The sequence below is a fragment of the Bidens hawaiensis genome, unplaced genomic scaffold, assembly GCF_021521415.1.
Source record: "Bidens hawaiensis isolate Kalapana, Puna unplaced genomic scaffold, B.hawaiensis_p1.1 tig00003781_1, whole genome shotgun sequence".
Classification (NCBI taxonomy): Eukaryota; Viridiplantae; Streptophyta; class Magnoliopsida; order Asterales; family Asteraceae; genus Bidens; species Bidens hawaiensis.
Window position 1 is genome coordinate 1,751,126 of NW_027491218.1, and position 15,004 is coordinate 1,766,129.

General features: G+C 37.2%; 2 protein-coding genes across 2 annotated transcripts; one reads left to right on the plus strand and one right to left on the minus strand.

Moving 5' to 3' along the window:
- Nucleotides 1–584: 584 nt before the first annotated feature.
- Nucleotides 585–4,454, plus strand: LOC143624470 (fructose-bisphosphate aldolase 3, chloroplastic-like). Its single transcript, XM_077095114.1, has 6 exons — nucleotides 585–803; nucleotides 2,368–2,637; nucleotides 2,710–2,819; nucleotides 3,429–3,519; nucleotides 3,610–3,879; nucleotides 3,965–4,454. The coding sequence occupies exons 1-6, from the start codon at nucleotides 654–656 to the stop codon at nucleotides 4,241–4,243; spliced, it is 1,170 nt and encodes a 389-aa protein (XP_076951229.1). The 5' UTR covers nucleotides 585–653; the 3' UTR covers nucleotides 4,244–4,454.
- A 1,185-nt stretch (nucleotides 4,455–5,639) lies between these two features.
- On the minus strand, nucleotides 5,640–9,049 carry LOC143624473 (uncharacterized). The gene is made up of 2 exons (XM_077095115.1): nucleotides 6,683–9,049; nucleotides 5,640–5,922 (listed from the first exon to the last, which is right to left on the minus strand). Exon 1 carries the CDS (start codon nucleotides 8,939–8,941, stop codon nucleotides 6,782–6,784), a length of 2,160 nt encoding a protein of 719 aa, XP_076951230.1. The 5' UTR covers nucleotides 8,942–9,049; the 3' UTR covers nucleotides 5,640–5,922; nucleotides 6,683–6,781.
- Nucleotides 9,050–15,004: the final 5,955 nt, after the last annotated feature.

Genomic DNA, 15,004 nt, shown 5'->3' on the forward strand with positions numbered 1-15,004 from the left:
CATGGTGTTGTTCTTGAATTCGTCGAACTCTAGGGTTGTAGATGGCTAAACAGTATTGATTACGTCTAAAAAGACGATTATACCTTCACCTAATGTCTAAAAAGACATTTATGACCCGCGCGCAAGAGAAACGTGATAACGAAGTAACCACATAGTTGGATGCCGTTAGACGAGGGGAAATAATTGGCTATGAGGACTAAATTGACAAAATTTCAAACTTTAATCTGAAGTAACAAAAGTATTAAACCACATAGACGAAAATAACCATTAACTCAAAATAAAAAGAAGAAAGACAAAAATACCCTTAAAATAACGACATAATTGGACGCCGTTAGACAGACGAGACGTAATTAACTAATGTTTAAAACTATGATTACTATATTGATAAAATTTCAAACTTTGAACTAAAGCAGCAAACCACACGAACGAACGAACGAAAATGTCCTTTTAACTCTTTATTCTTTGTGTACTGTGTTTAGAAGGGTAAAAGCGTCTTTTGGACACACTAAACCACCACCTTCGTCTTATTATTATTATTATTATTATTATTATATAAACCAACCCTTGGCCACCGGCGGACACTCCGAGATCACACAGTCACTATAAACAAACAAACCCTAACTCTTTATTCCATCGATCAGATCCACAGTTCAATGGCGTCCGCAAACTTCGTGAAGCTAAACGCATCTTCTTCACCGTGGATCGGTCAACGATCGTTCAGTCAACGGTCCGGATCACCTGCCGTTACTCGTGTGTCAGTTATTCGTGCTGGATCGTACTCCGAAGAGCTTGTTAAAACCGCTGTGAGTTTTTTTTTTTAATTATATATGTTGTTTTTGAATTGAATTGAAATGAATTTGCTGTGAATTGTGTGTTTGTATAGAGGATCTGATTTGTTTTAGGTAGTAGGTGATGTTAGGGTTTAGCACGGTTCAGTTCGGTTTTTAGGCGAAACCGAAACCGAAGTCTTCGTTCAGTTTTTCGGTTATTTTCGGTTTCGGTTCTAGTTTTTTTTTTCTTTTTCAGTTATGTGTAGACATGGTGAAAAAATAAAATAAAAGTGAAGATACAAAGTTATTACGTGGAACCATACGAATACAAAGTTGTTAAGAGTAATAGAGTTTAAAATTCAACAAAGTTCTTAATCAAAAAACACTAAAACCTTAGTCCTAATCTTTGTTCATCATCTTGTTTATAATCAAAGTTTAGTCCCTGTCTTCATAATCTTCATCATCATCAATCGGTTTTTTTCGGTTTTTAAAAATGGAAAACCGAATCGAAACCGAGAATTTGGTTTAAAAAAAAAACAAAAAATAAATAGTTGGTTAATGCCTCGGTTTGGTTTTTTTCGGTTAATTCGGTTTTCTGCTCACCCCTACCAAGTGGTAACGTTCTCTTTGAATCATTAGCAGTTGTAAATGTGTGCAACCGGTCCGAAACTGAACCGATGGTGTGATTTTATGTTTTTGTGAAAACAAAACTTACGATTTGGTTTTGGTTTTGCATAATAAAAACCGAAACGAATTTGTAGAGTTTCATCTTTTAGTCTGTATTTTAAGTAATTTATAAAAGCTCAATAAAGCAATGCAATTCAATTATTGTAGCCCAAATGTATAATAATCAACTGGTTATTTATTTGCAAAATAGCCATAATGCACCGGACTTTATTAGATTTGGAATCCTGAACTCCTGTTTTTTGTAATGATATTTGTGATCATTTGAAGTGGAACATGTATCTTTGAAAAGAGAGATAGCTCTTTTCACTATAAGCTATTGTTTGTGAATTTTGTGATTCAATCATCTGTACTTACTGCTCGTCTGCTTCAAAATATGGGACTACGAAATTAAATGACATGAAGTGTACACCAGTATACTAGTATAGTGAGTATTAAACTAACTCAAATTTGATCATCATTGTTAGCTTACTCTTTAGTTTTTTTAAGTTGTAATTTAGAACCTTTTCTAGAGTTTTTCTGTACCTCTTTTATATACCTTCATTGTTAGTTATTTACATGAAATATTTCGTTCACAAATTGGGTAAATATAGACACAAATATGTGGAGTTTTCTTTTAAAAGAGTGTGTTTGTTTGTGTGTGTGTTCAATACAAAATCAATTTTATGTAGACAACTGCAAGAACCGCATAAACATCTGTACCTATTGCTTTTAATGTGATACCCAAGGCAATTATTTGTTAAAATTTGTTTTCTATTGAACAAACTTCTAGCATTATTAGTCAAACCTAGAAAACGCTGTTGAAAATATGGAGCTTGAACTCTTGAGAAGCTAATGCAAGATTCAGGATAATTGCAAGCATTAATATATTAATCCTTGCTAAATTACTCTTTTTTTTTCTTTCTTGGATCAGAAAACAATTGCATCACCGGGTCGTGGTATCCTTGCAATTGATGAATCAAATGCAACTTGTGGAAAGAGATTAGCATCTATTGGATTAGACAACACCGAAGCCAACCGACAAGCATACCGACAACTTCTGTTGACCACACCGGGCTTGGGTCAATACATCTCGGGTTCCATCTTATTTGAAGAAACCTTGTTTCAGTCAACTACAGATGGAAAGAAAATGGTTGACTGCTTGCGTGAACAGAACATTGTTCCCGGAATCAAAGTTGATAAGGTAAATCTAATATTTCAAAATATTCTTTTAACTGTTTATTTATATTCTTACATATTTGAATACGGTCAACAGGGTTTGGTTCCACTTCCAGGATCCAACAATGAATCTTGGTGTCAAGGGTTAGACGGTTTGGCCTCTAGATCAGCTGAGTATTACAAGCAAGGAGCTCGTTTTGCCAAATGGTGAGATATATATCATGATAAATGTGCAAATAATATAAATACGGTGTAGTATTAATTAGGTTTGTAAATGAACCAAACGAGCGCGAACGGAGCATGTTTGTTTTTGTTCGTTTTACCTTAACCGAACAAAAAAGTCTAGCGTGAACAACTAAACGAAGTGCTTTTTTTCGTGTTTGTTTGTTAAGAAAATGAACGTGTTTGTGTTCGTTTATGTTTGTTCATTAACATTATAGACGATTGTAAGTGAATTGACAATAAACGAGCATAACTGAGCTAAAACCAATTAATAGTAAAAAAAAAGTAACAACATATTGGGCCTAAAAAGTTATTAAATGAGTATTATGTATTTGGCCTAAAAAAATTTAAATGAATATATTTACGAACGTAAACAAACGTAAATTAACGAACATAAATGAATGCAAACGGGTGAACATAAGCGACTTTAAAGTAAACGACCGCTCATGAACATAAACGAACGAACATGACATGTGTACATGTTCGTTCGTTTATTAAATAAACGAAATTCCCACCAAACGGTTCGCTAAATGCGTGGTTCGTTTACAGGCCTAGTAATAATTAGTTAATTAATCATCATATTTTATTTTCTAGGCGAACTGTTGTGAGCATTCCATGCGGTCCGTCTGCTTTGGCTGTGAAAGAAGCTGCTTGGGGACTTGCACGTTATGCTGCTATTTCTCAGGTTTCTATTTATTATATATTGTACACTTTTTATATTTTAATATAGTTTAATAGTTTATGATATTTATATAAGTATGATCTCTTTGTGTAGGACAATGGGTTAGTGCCAATAGTGGAGCCCGAGATCCTTCTAGATGGGGACCACTCAATCGACACGACACTTGAAGTAGCTAAAAGAGTTTGGTCCGAGGCTTTCTACTACTTAGCAGAAAACAATGTTTTATTCGAAGGAATTTTGCTTAAGCCCAGCATGGTTACACCAGGCGCCGACCACAAGGAAAAAGCTGACCCTGAAACCGTTGCTAAATATACACTCACCATGCTCAAGAGGAGGGTCCCACCTGCAGTTCCAGGCATCATGGTACCATTTACAAAACTTAAAAACATTGTTAAACGTATTTAATTTAATAAATCTTTATTTTTAACTGAAAATGGTGGTTCTATAGTTCTTGTCAGGAGGACAATCTGAAATGGAAGCTACACTAAACCTACACGCAATGAACCAAAGCCCGAACCCATGGCACGTGTCTTTCTCATATGCACGGGCCCTTCAAAACTCCGTGCTCAAGGCATGGCAAGGGCGGCCCGAGAACGTTGAAGCAGCCCAGAAGGCATTGTTGACCCGTGCGAAAGCAAACTCACTGGCCCAACTTGGAAAGTACTCGACGGAAGGCGAAAGTGATGATGCCAAGAAAGGAATGTTTGTTAAGGGCTACACCTACTAACCGGGTTTACGTAATTTGTTTCAACATATGCTTGTAATATTGGGTTTGGTTAATAATTTGGTCTGAAGACCATGAGGAAAACTAAGATCTGACCCTTTAATATGTGGGGCGGTCAAAGGTGAGGGTGAGTTGTATCATCGGTTTGATTAATCATTTAGGCTAAAACCGGCCATGAAAAACCATACCAAACTATGAGATGATTAGTTTTACAGATTTTCGTTGGACTTTATTGTTTAGCTATACATACGCAATCTTCCTTAAAGCTCAACTTGAATGGCTTGTAGCCTACATATAAAAGTGCGTAAAAAGGTGTTCCACTTTAAACGATCAAGGGTTTACATCACAATATTGTGACTTGTTAACTTATTAACTTATCTCCTCACAATAAGTCATAATACAAAACACCTATCAACAATCCCAAACACCCCCGTAGTAGTAAGCTTAGAGGTTGTGTAAGTTAGCCGGTCTTAAAAAAAACCTCAACCCTTAACAACCTCCGAGTATCTAACTCTAAATCGGACCATAAGCACCCCTCGCTTATGTACAATCTTGCTTACCACCAAATTCACTTGTGTATAGAACTTAACAATAATAACCTTTTTTCGTATGTCTTTACATCTATAAACACAAAAATGTCTTAAAATATACAAACCTAACTTCTTGTCGCCCAAAACGTAGATTTCAAAAAAGTAAAGTGATTACACGTCAAATGGCTTCTAGCTTAGTGGTATAAAAAATGATAAATAGTAGTGTCCATCCTCATTAGGGTTATGGATTCGGGTATCATACTAAGTAGTGGGGTAGATTTAGGAGTATGACTATGGGTGTGTGAGTTAACCGTTCTAAAAAAAAGTGAATACACATAACTCATCGATATGTCTCATTGGTATATAAGTAAAATCTTATGATGTAAACACTCATGTATAATATATCTTAAAAACAGTCAATTCTCTTTAATTTCCTTTCATAAGGGTAAAAAAAGAAAAAACTTTTCTGTCAGAATTTTAAAAGAACTCATTTGGGTTGTATTAAAAGATAAGATTTTCAATTCAAGGTTACTTGGTAATTAGTAATTACTAAATTTGGAACATAGAGTTGAAGTTGATTTTAGTTCACAATAGTACTAACTACATACTAACATTGTGTAATATTTGTACAACAAACACGATATGCGCATAATACACTCGCAACAACATTCATTTCCCATGAACGATGACTCCATTTAGCCCGAAAGTGTGTTTGCTTATCCTAATCCTAATATGATGGTTTTCTTGTCTTGTTCATTCATCCCTTTTATATTATTATTGATAACCGAAACAATCCATCACTGAAAAACAGCCTAACCAATGGGACCAGTTAAAATGCAGCCTAACCAAGAATACATGACGGTTGCGGTTTACTTTGCATTTGTAGCTAAAAACTCATTCTTGCAATTATATTAATAACTTGTACAAGTAGATCGTCCCCAAGGGGAAAGAAGTAAGGCATGCATTTATGGTTGACATGATAATAATCATACATCAACATTCATTTAGTAAAAAAATGAAAGAATACAATTTCAAAATTTTCGGACATTTATCTCATCTACATCATACCTGTTATACTATCACTATCCTGTCTTATGGCCAAAAAGATTGCCTTTTCATCTCCTTGAATGTATTACATCCGAGTTAAGATCACTGCAAAACATACAAACATGATAAATAAGCAACCAAAGTTAAACGTTTAAACGGGCTAGTTTGACACTTTGACCCACAGTCGTTTATTAATTTTATTAACGAGTTATATTTTTACGATTTTGTACTTAAATACAAAGGTGAATGTTATGTAATATGTACATAAAAAACCATCAAACTAAATTGTTCATATGTTTTCCTTTAGCTTTTAGTTGTTTACCTACAATACACATGTGTAGGTTCTACACACACTATATATATATATATATATATATATATATATATATATATATATATATATGGACAGGTTCAAGAGGGAACTAAAAAAAGTGGGGAACTGAATCACTCTTCATTTTACATGTAAAAAAGATACTAAAAAAATCATTTTTCATGTAAAAAACACATTTTTACATAATCTTTAGAGATTTTTACATGTAAAAACATGTAGAAGCCTTTTTCAAAAATGAAATTTCTTTTTTTTAATTTTCAGTTTAAAAAGCGTAAATTTTTTATTTTTTTTTGCAAAATTCGTTTTTTTATTGGAATGTCTCTACATGTATTTATAAGCAAAAAAGTCTTAAAAGTTTATGCTAAAACTAATTTTTTACATGTGAAATTGAGCTTTATATTATTTTTTTACATGTAAAATGAACCGTTCCCAGTTCCCCACTTTTTTTGAGTTCCCTCTTGAACCTGCCCTATATATATATATATATACACACACACACACACACACATAGACAAGAATATGAATCAAACCAACCTAAAATGCCATGCAAGAGATCTGCCAATGTGTCCACCAAAGTCATTTCACAATTGATGAGCCACATAACTTAAAGAAACTTTGCATCTTCAACTACCACTATGAATAACCAACCGATTTCCGTTCACCATTCACATAACTACCAAGTACCACATTTTCAAGATAATGAACCGCATGAGCCTTCGAGTTCAACCCTATATGCTTCAAAAGTGCACTATACGTACACGAATCCGCCTCGATCCCTCTATCCACCATCTCATTATACAACCGTAACGCCTCACTCCAATTTCCCAAATCATAATTCCCTTTTATCAAAATTGTGTACGAATATTTATTAGCGGTTAAACCTCTTGACTCCATTTCAACAAAACATTCATAAGCATCGTACATTCTTCCGGATTTACAATAACCATTGATTAACGCATTGTACGTAATCACATTTGGCATAATACCCTTGTTTACCATGTCTTTGAAATACATAAATGCCGATTCTACCCTTCTACTAACCGCATGAGCATGAATCATCACAGTGTAAGTCACGACCGTTGGAGTCACACCTTTGGTTTCCATTTCAAAAAACAAGTCTTTAGCTTTTCGAATATTTCCCAAATCTAAATAAGAACATATTATGCTTGTGTACGTCACGTGATCCGGAACAAAACCGCTACTAACCATTTCTTTTAATAACCTATTAGCGTCTTCAACGTTAGCAGCCTTACAAAGTCCATGTACAAACACATTATACGTGATTAAATTAGGTGTTAAACCCTTTTCCAACATTTCTTCTAGTAAATTAAAAGCCTTTGATGTGTCACCAAGCTTAAACTCTCCAACTATCCGAGTCGTGTAAGCGTAATGATCCGGTTTCAACCCACGAGCCAACATCTCATCAAACGTTTCTTTAGCCATGGTCAAATCACCCATCCTGTAACAACCATTGACCAATATCGTATAAGTGTAAACATCCGGATCAAAACCAATATCGACCATTTCGTCCATCAATCGTCTTGCTTTCTCCAAATTCCCGTTCATACATAGTCCTTGCATAAGGGTGTTGAAGGTAATCATAGTAGGATAAAGATTTATACGTCTTAACTCATATAACAACGAGAAAGCCTCGGTCAAACGCCCCAAAAGACTATACCCGTATATCAAAACATTATACGAAACTATATCCGGTGTAATATTCCTTTTTAACATAGCGGAATGTTGTTGCCTAGCGTTAAAAACCCGACCTTGTTTGCATAAACCATACATGAGAATATTATATGTATACACACTCGGTGAAGCTCCCGCTACACTCATTTCCTCAACAAGATTAAACGCTTTAACAACCCACCCTTTCTCACAATACCCGCGAATCAAAGGATTATAACTATACGACGAAACTTTCAAACCCAAAACCGACATCTTCGAAATCATCTCTTTCGCTTGCTCGAAATCACCTGCTTTAACCAAACCACTAATTAACGCGTTATACGTAACATCGTTCGGTGCACACCCTCGCGTTTGCATCTCTTCTAAAAGACTTAACGCCTGATCAATCGCCCCCTCTTTACAATACGAATCCAACAACGTATTGTACGTTACAATATTCGGTTTAATCCCGTACTCGTTCATTATATTATATATCTCATTCCTTCGACTAACTAGCTTCTTATTTCGTAAAAGCTTCAAAACCCGATTGCAATTCTTGACGTCCGGTAAAACGTTACATCTAATCATCTTATTAAACACTAACAAACATTTTTCGACGAGTAAATTCTTAACTAAAAAGAAAAGCATATAGTCGAACACCTTATCTGCAACATTTGGATTCATCTTTTTATCAAACAAATCATCCAAAACCCGATCAAAATCCAGACAAACCACCCGTTCCATAACCGGGTACGCTCGATTCATCAAACCGGCTTCCGCGAGGATCTCGAGAACCGCGATAACCGAGCAATTCGACACCCGAACACCGTGTTGTTTACTAACCCAATAAAAAACCCTAATTGCGATTCTGGGTTGGTGTCTAATGGAATAAAGAAGCTTAGTGAGCAAATGGGGTTGTGTAATGAGTGGGTTTAGGTGTTTCTGTAATGGGGTTTGGGTTAATTTTGTCGGGTGTGAAAACGCCCAATTGGTTGATGAAATTAGAGTTTTCTTGAAATGGGTATTGGTGGATGAATGGTGGTATGAGTTGATTGATGAGAATAAGAAGGTTAATCGGACCTTGGTGACGATGGATCTTGAAGATCTAACATGGAGGGTCATTGAGATTCATTCATGTGATTAATTGATTGAATGAAATTAGGGTTTTGAATGATGGATTGACGTAGATGAATCCATTGCCACCAGTAGCTCTAGTGGACGGCGGCTGGTGTTGTGTTTAGTTTAGTGGACTTTCGACTATAGTAGAGATTCATTACACGTCAGCTCTAGTGGACTTTCGACTTTTATCCTATTTGTTTTTGTCACTCTCTTGCTAAGAGACGACTACGTCGTTATTGAAGATGCTGACGTGGACGTTTTTATAATTGAGCTAGCAAGTCTACATGGAAAATCCGTTTTAAAGAAAATTCATATTTAAGTTGATCACTTCATCTTCGAGATCATAAAACCCTAACCACCACCACCACCCGCCTCCATCGCCACCCCCTTGCCTTTAACCACCACTAGTAAAACAATTGTCGAAGCACCACCGTCTACTCTCGTGCAAAAAGTCTAATTCCACAATCGTCTTTCCTACTAAAATGACTTCACGTTCTCTCCAGACTTATTCATGACCATTCATGTAACATCCCGAAATTTCTAAAAATAGTATTTAATATATTATTTATTTATAATGAAAAAGTTTACTTGACTTAGTAGAGAATTGATAAAATAATAAGGATGAAAGGATAAGTAGGCTAATTAGATGGAGTTAATTATGGACCAAAAAGGAAATATGGGCCTTAGGTCCATGGGCTTAAGGGAGTATAAATACCCCCTAAAACCCTAATCCTTTCCATTATTATCAATCTCTACACCATAGCCTACACCTTAGAAAACACACACACAACACCATCCTAAAACCCGAACCAAGATCCGAAGGCGAAAACCCGAGCTTGTTGGTGCCGGAACGTCGTGACGGACCAAAACACCATCAAGGCTTAACCGTGTTCGTAGTTCGACTCGTTCAAGGTACGTTTATAGTTAGAAATCGTTCGTATAGGTTCGGTTTGATTTGGGAAATCATAGATCTGTGTTAGTTTGTTATAAACAAACCCAAAACAACAAATATTACTGGAATTGATTAGCATTTGATAGGTTAATTGTTAACCTAAAAGAACCTGTAACCTATATGCCTAAATCGCACCCCTTAAACATCGATGTTAGGCCGATTTGATGGTTGGGGTTTGTAGGCGCTGGTCAGACGATTCCATTGATACCAAAATCGTGATATATGGTTAAGAAACGAAGGTTTAATTGCATATCTAAGATCTGTTGATTATTTGCTGTTCTTGACGATTTTGACTTTGACCCTTGAGTCAAAGTCTGGATAAGAACTATGGGTGATTCGTTATGGGTGATTCGTTAGCTAGTTCGTTATGGGAGCTTAGCGAATCAGAGGATGATTCTTTACCCAATTCGTTAAGGGCAAAGTAACGAACAGGAGTTTAATATAAAGGCAGAATGGTCCCTGGACTTAGAAAAGAATTATATAATTACATAACAGCCCTTAGAGTTTGGCAATTTATGAAAGATACCTTTAAAGGTTAATGAGTAACGATTAACTAACCAGGTAATGATTTAATGAAGTAAAACAGCTTAGACGTGTAAGACTAATTAAGTAGCAATGAGATGACTAGAGCAGTACTTAATACTGTAATTATTAAACAGTTAGACGCGCACAGCTCAAGAAGGAGTAACCGTTAGCAGAAGAAGTAACCTAGTTCAGGTGAGTTTCTAGCCCCATTCCTCGTTATGTTTTCGGGGCTGTGTGCATACTCGATGTGTTGTTAATACATTTATCCTAAGTGATAAGTGTATGCCATATGTGATATATGTGATAGGTATGAATGATTGCTTGTCGGTACGCGAACGATCTTCGGATATTGCGCGTACTGTTAGGTTATAAATAAAGGTACGAATATTATATATGGAAGATGTATGAACATTACAAATGAACACTTGTCGGGGCGTGAACGATCTTCGGATATTGCACGTATCGACAAGGGGTATGGTTGTTAAATGAATGATGTAAAGAACGCCTAGAGTGTTCTTATGCTATAATGTAATTATTGTATATGTGAAGTATGTGTATACAGATACACTAATGGTACGTGAGTCCTACGTTCGACATAGTAAGTTAGGATGGCGAATCCCTCTAACTTCTGTTGGACCTAGACTCGGCTGGTGATGGCGTAGTTAAGGACTGTGGGCCTTATACGTGATGTAGATGATAGATGTAGACGTAGATAGGGACGGTGGGCCTTATACGTGTTATAGGAGATAGACGCCAACGTAGGTAAGGACTGCGGACCTTATACGTAATGTAGATAGGCGTCAGCACAGGAAATGACTGTGGACCTTATACGTGCTATATTTGTGTTGTGGTAGCATAGGGGAAGACTGCGGACTTCGTACGTGCTATGGTTATAGGTGATAGACGCCAACGTAGATAAGGACTGCGGACCTTATACGTATTATAGATAGGTGTCAGCACAGGAAAGGACTGTTGACCTTATACGTGCTATACTTGTCTTCTGGTAGCATAGGGGAAGACTGCGGACTTCGCACGTGCTATGGTTTAGGTTGCAACATAGGGAAGGACTGAGGACCTTGTACGTGTTGTCAATATAGGATGGTACAGAGAAGGACTGCAGACCTTGCACGTACTATAACTGGTGAACATAGGTAAGGACTGCGGACCTTTTACGTGTTTACGACCTTGAGTACAGGTATAGACGGCGGACTATGAACGTACTCTCGGTAGACTGAGGTTAGTGACTGTATATATGTATGTATGTATGTATGGTAGTGGGGTAACAGATTAAGTATGGATATGTATCTTCGGATATGTATGTATGTGTATGTAATGTATGGCGTCCGATTAACTAGAACTCACTCAGCGTAGCTGACTTTTAGTATGCACGCAGGTGAGTAGAATGAGACAGCTAGCTTGAGCGGGCACATGGTGGGCGAATAGGAGACTGGCATCTGAAGACTCAAGATGTTTTAATGTTAATTGACGTTTATTTTGAAAGACAAGAATGTTTAATTAAGGCAAGTTTTGGATTGCTGTAATGTTTTATGAAAGTTTTTATATTCCGCGAAAGTTTTAATTACTCTGATTTGTAAGAACTGTGTTTATGAGTAAATCCGACGCTAAAGTAGGGCTATCGGGAACGGGGCCTTACAATTCATCATCGCATCACCTCACCTAAACTAGTGTTCCCGGGCCTAATTTCGCAGCTCCAACCACCGATGCCGCTGTAACATCATGAAATTTTCGAATAAAAATGCCCAGTCTTTAAAGTCCAAGGACTAAAAAAATAAAAAATAATAAAAATAAAAATAAAAATCTGTTATTCGGTCCGATCGCGATACGCGATCCCCCAAGACCCAACATCATCGCGTATCGCAATGACGTGGTCTGACAGCAGACGCGTGCCCCGTCACGTGTCCCCATGTGGCACTGCGTAAGCCACGTGGCACACGTGGCCTTGGTTTTAAAAAGCGCGCTTAAAGCGCAAAAAAGCGCAAAGCGCCCTAAGGCGCATGCTCCATCGCTTTACATAAGGCGCACTCTGTACAAGAAGCGCAGCAGAGGCGCAAAAAGCGCACAAAAAAGCGCAAAAAGCGCACGCTTCATGTACACGACAACGTTTTGTGCATCCGGACGTTGTACACTAGGCTTTTGAGCCTATACTTATAGGTAAAATATATACTAAATCATATATAAAGCTATATATTGGGTAGTGATGCTAAAAAATATATGGGATACATAAAATATTTTTTACATGAACAGTTTGCGCCTCACGTACGGAAAGCTTGCCGCTTTTGCGCTTCACGCTTTGCGCCTTAGTTTTTGACCCTGTCGCTTTTGTGCGCTTCACGCTTTTTAAAACCAAGCACGTGGCAAAGCTACAAGGTGATTCATCAAGCCTAGTCGCGATACGCGATGACATCCAAGAAGGTCATAACGTATCCATATCCAATAAAATAATTTTATAAGATCCGTTAACCCACCGCGTTACGCGATGGGTCAGCTGAGCAGCGCCTATAAATAGGGTCATCAGCCTTCTTCACATCACACACCTCAAGTTACAATCACTTCTCTCTCTATAATACACTCTCTCACTACCTCGATACATATGCCCACCGAACCTCCTCGTAATCCATGCGTAAAACCGACATTATCTCGAAATCTGTGCCACATAGCGATGATGTTGCCTTGAAGTACGTGCAATCAAGAGAAGACCCGACGACCGCCTCGAAGTGCGTGCCAACGAAGTTCAACGATCGGTGTGCCTCGATTTACGTACAAGAAGGTGTTGAACAAGATGATTCGAGAAACGAGAAAGCGTCGAAGTGCTGCCCGAGAATCTAGGGAATAATAATCCAACCAAGGTAGAGATAATGCCCGAATAAAATATTAATCGAGGTTCATAAAGAAAATATAATCGAGGTAACGATTATACAAAAGAGACTAAAGGTCTTCAGCTAGATTAAATATCTAGTATTAACAAAAGGTTATACTCCTACTATATGTCCGAGATAGTTAAAGAAAGATCGATCAGTGAAGTGAAGCTGATCCTTTAAAAGGTGAATACGCCCAACTTTTATAAACTTGTATTAAACGAGTCAAATAAATTGATTACATGAGATTACGTATCTCTAAAACATTATGAACAAAAGTAATCGCTGGCCCTCAGGCTGTCATGTCGTTTGTTTGGATCCTTACATATGTGGTTAGACAGTGGGCACACCGCGCCACACCTGGTTATAAGCCTCCACCATGACGGGTCGGACCTAAGTTACATCCGAGAGAGGGTAATCATGTGTATACTGATGGTAGCTAAGTAATCTCGAACGCTGCGGTGTTTGCTGAGCGGTTTCGAGTAGGTCTTAAGTTTGTAATTGTGTTTTATGTTTTAACTTGATTATTCCTAAGCCACGATGGGCCGAGACCTAAGTTATGTCTCGAAGGGTAATTAAGTAAATAAAATATTTTATGTGTCAGCTTATTCACCAACATGTGTTGCTGACGTATTTTCAAACTGTTTTACAGGTGACGAAGGATCGTCGTGCTTGAAGAATCGAAGTGACATCTAGGCGATTTGATGACTCAGATCATTTTGTTAAATTTTAAAATATGTAAATGGTGGTTTGATAAACAAGTAATCATTTTGTAAACATTAACAGGTATTATTAAATCCCGTATTTTGATATGTAAATATTAATATTTTAATCCACGTAAATATTTTCGCAATTAATCCGCAACTCTGATTTATTTACAAAAAGTGTACCAACTGATGGTTGCATGCCCAGGCCCAAGATGGGGGTGTGATAGCCGCCACCCTCACCCTACACCACCCATGTTTCTTCATCATAGCCACCATCTCTAACAATTACAACCCTAATTTCATAAAAAAGAACAAATTTGAAATCTCTACAAATGAGGTGGTAGTCGGAAAAACGAGGGAAATGAAAAGATAGGTAAAGAGCAACAAGAGAGGTAAAAGGGGCGATTGATGGCGACAATGACGTTGATTTGCCTGACTAACCTCACATCATATTCTTTTAAAAACACTATTCCATGGTGGCCTCACTACATGCTCCCACCACACATACGCTTCCTCCAACCTAGAGAGTAAATCGAGAGAGATGGAGAAAATAAATAGATGGTGGCAGTGGTTCAGGTGGTGGCGGTCGTTCAGATGGTGGCGGTGATTCAAATCATGGTGGTGGTATGGTTGTTGATTAGGGTGAGGGTGGGGTAGAATATGACTGGTTGTTGATTATTGGAATTTTAGACACTTGAATTTCAAAAAGAATTATACATAAGCCTGCCACATAATTAAAAAAATGTCATGTCAGCATCTCCACTAACGACGTATTTATCTATAAGCGAATGAGTGACAAAACAAATATGGTGAAAGGGGGGAGTGGTGTATAAGTTATAACAAATAGAAAGTTGGGAGTGGTAATTGATGAAAGTTGAGAATATTAAAACCCAATACCCCTTTATAAAATGGATTTCAAAAGTTTTGAACTTTGTAGGACTTGTTAGGGATAGGTAGGAGTGATCGAACGGGTCTGGTATGTTAATAGTTAAAACTTACCCAAACC

Excerpts from the sequence above, each read along its gene's own strand:
- LOC143624470 (XM_077095114.1), top strand. The coding sequence starts at position 654 with ATGGCGTCCGCAAACTTCGTGAAGCTAAACGCATCTTCTTCACCGTGG. Across the intron at positions 3,520-3,609 it reads GTTATGCTGCTATTTCTCAG|GACAATGGGTTAGTGCCAAT; the intron begins GTTTCTATTTAT and ends CTCTTTGTGTAG. Across the intron at positions 3,880-3,964 it reads CTGCAGTTCCAGGCATCATG|TTCTTGTCAGGAGGACAATC; the intron begins GTACCATTTACA and ends GTGGTTCTATAG.
- LOC143624473 (XM_077095115.1), bottom strand. The coding sequence starts at position 8,941 with ATGACCCTCCATGTTAGATCTTCAAGATCCATCGTCACCAAGGTCCGA.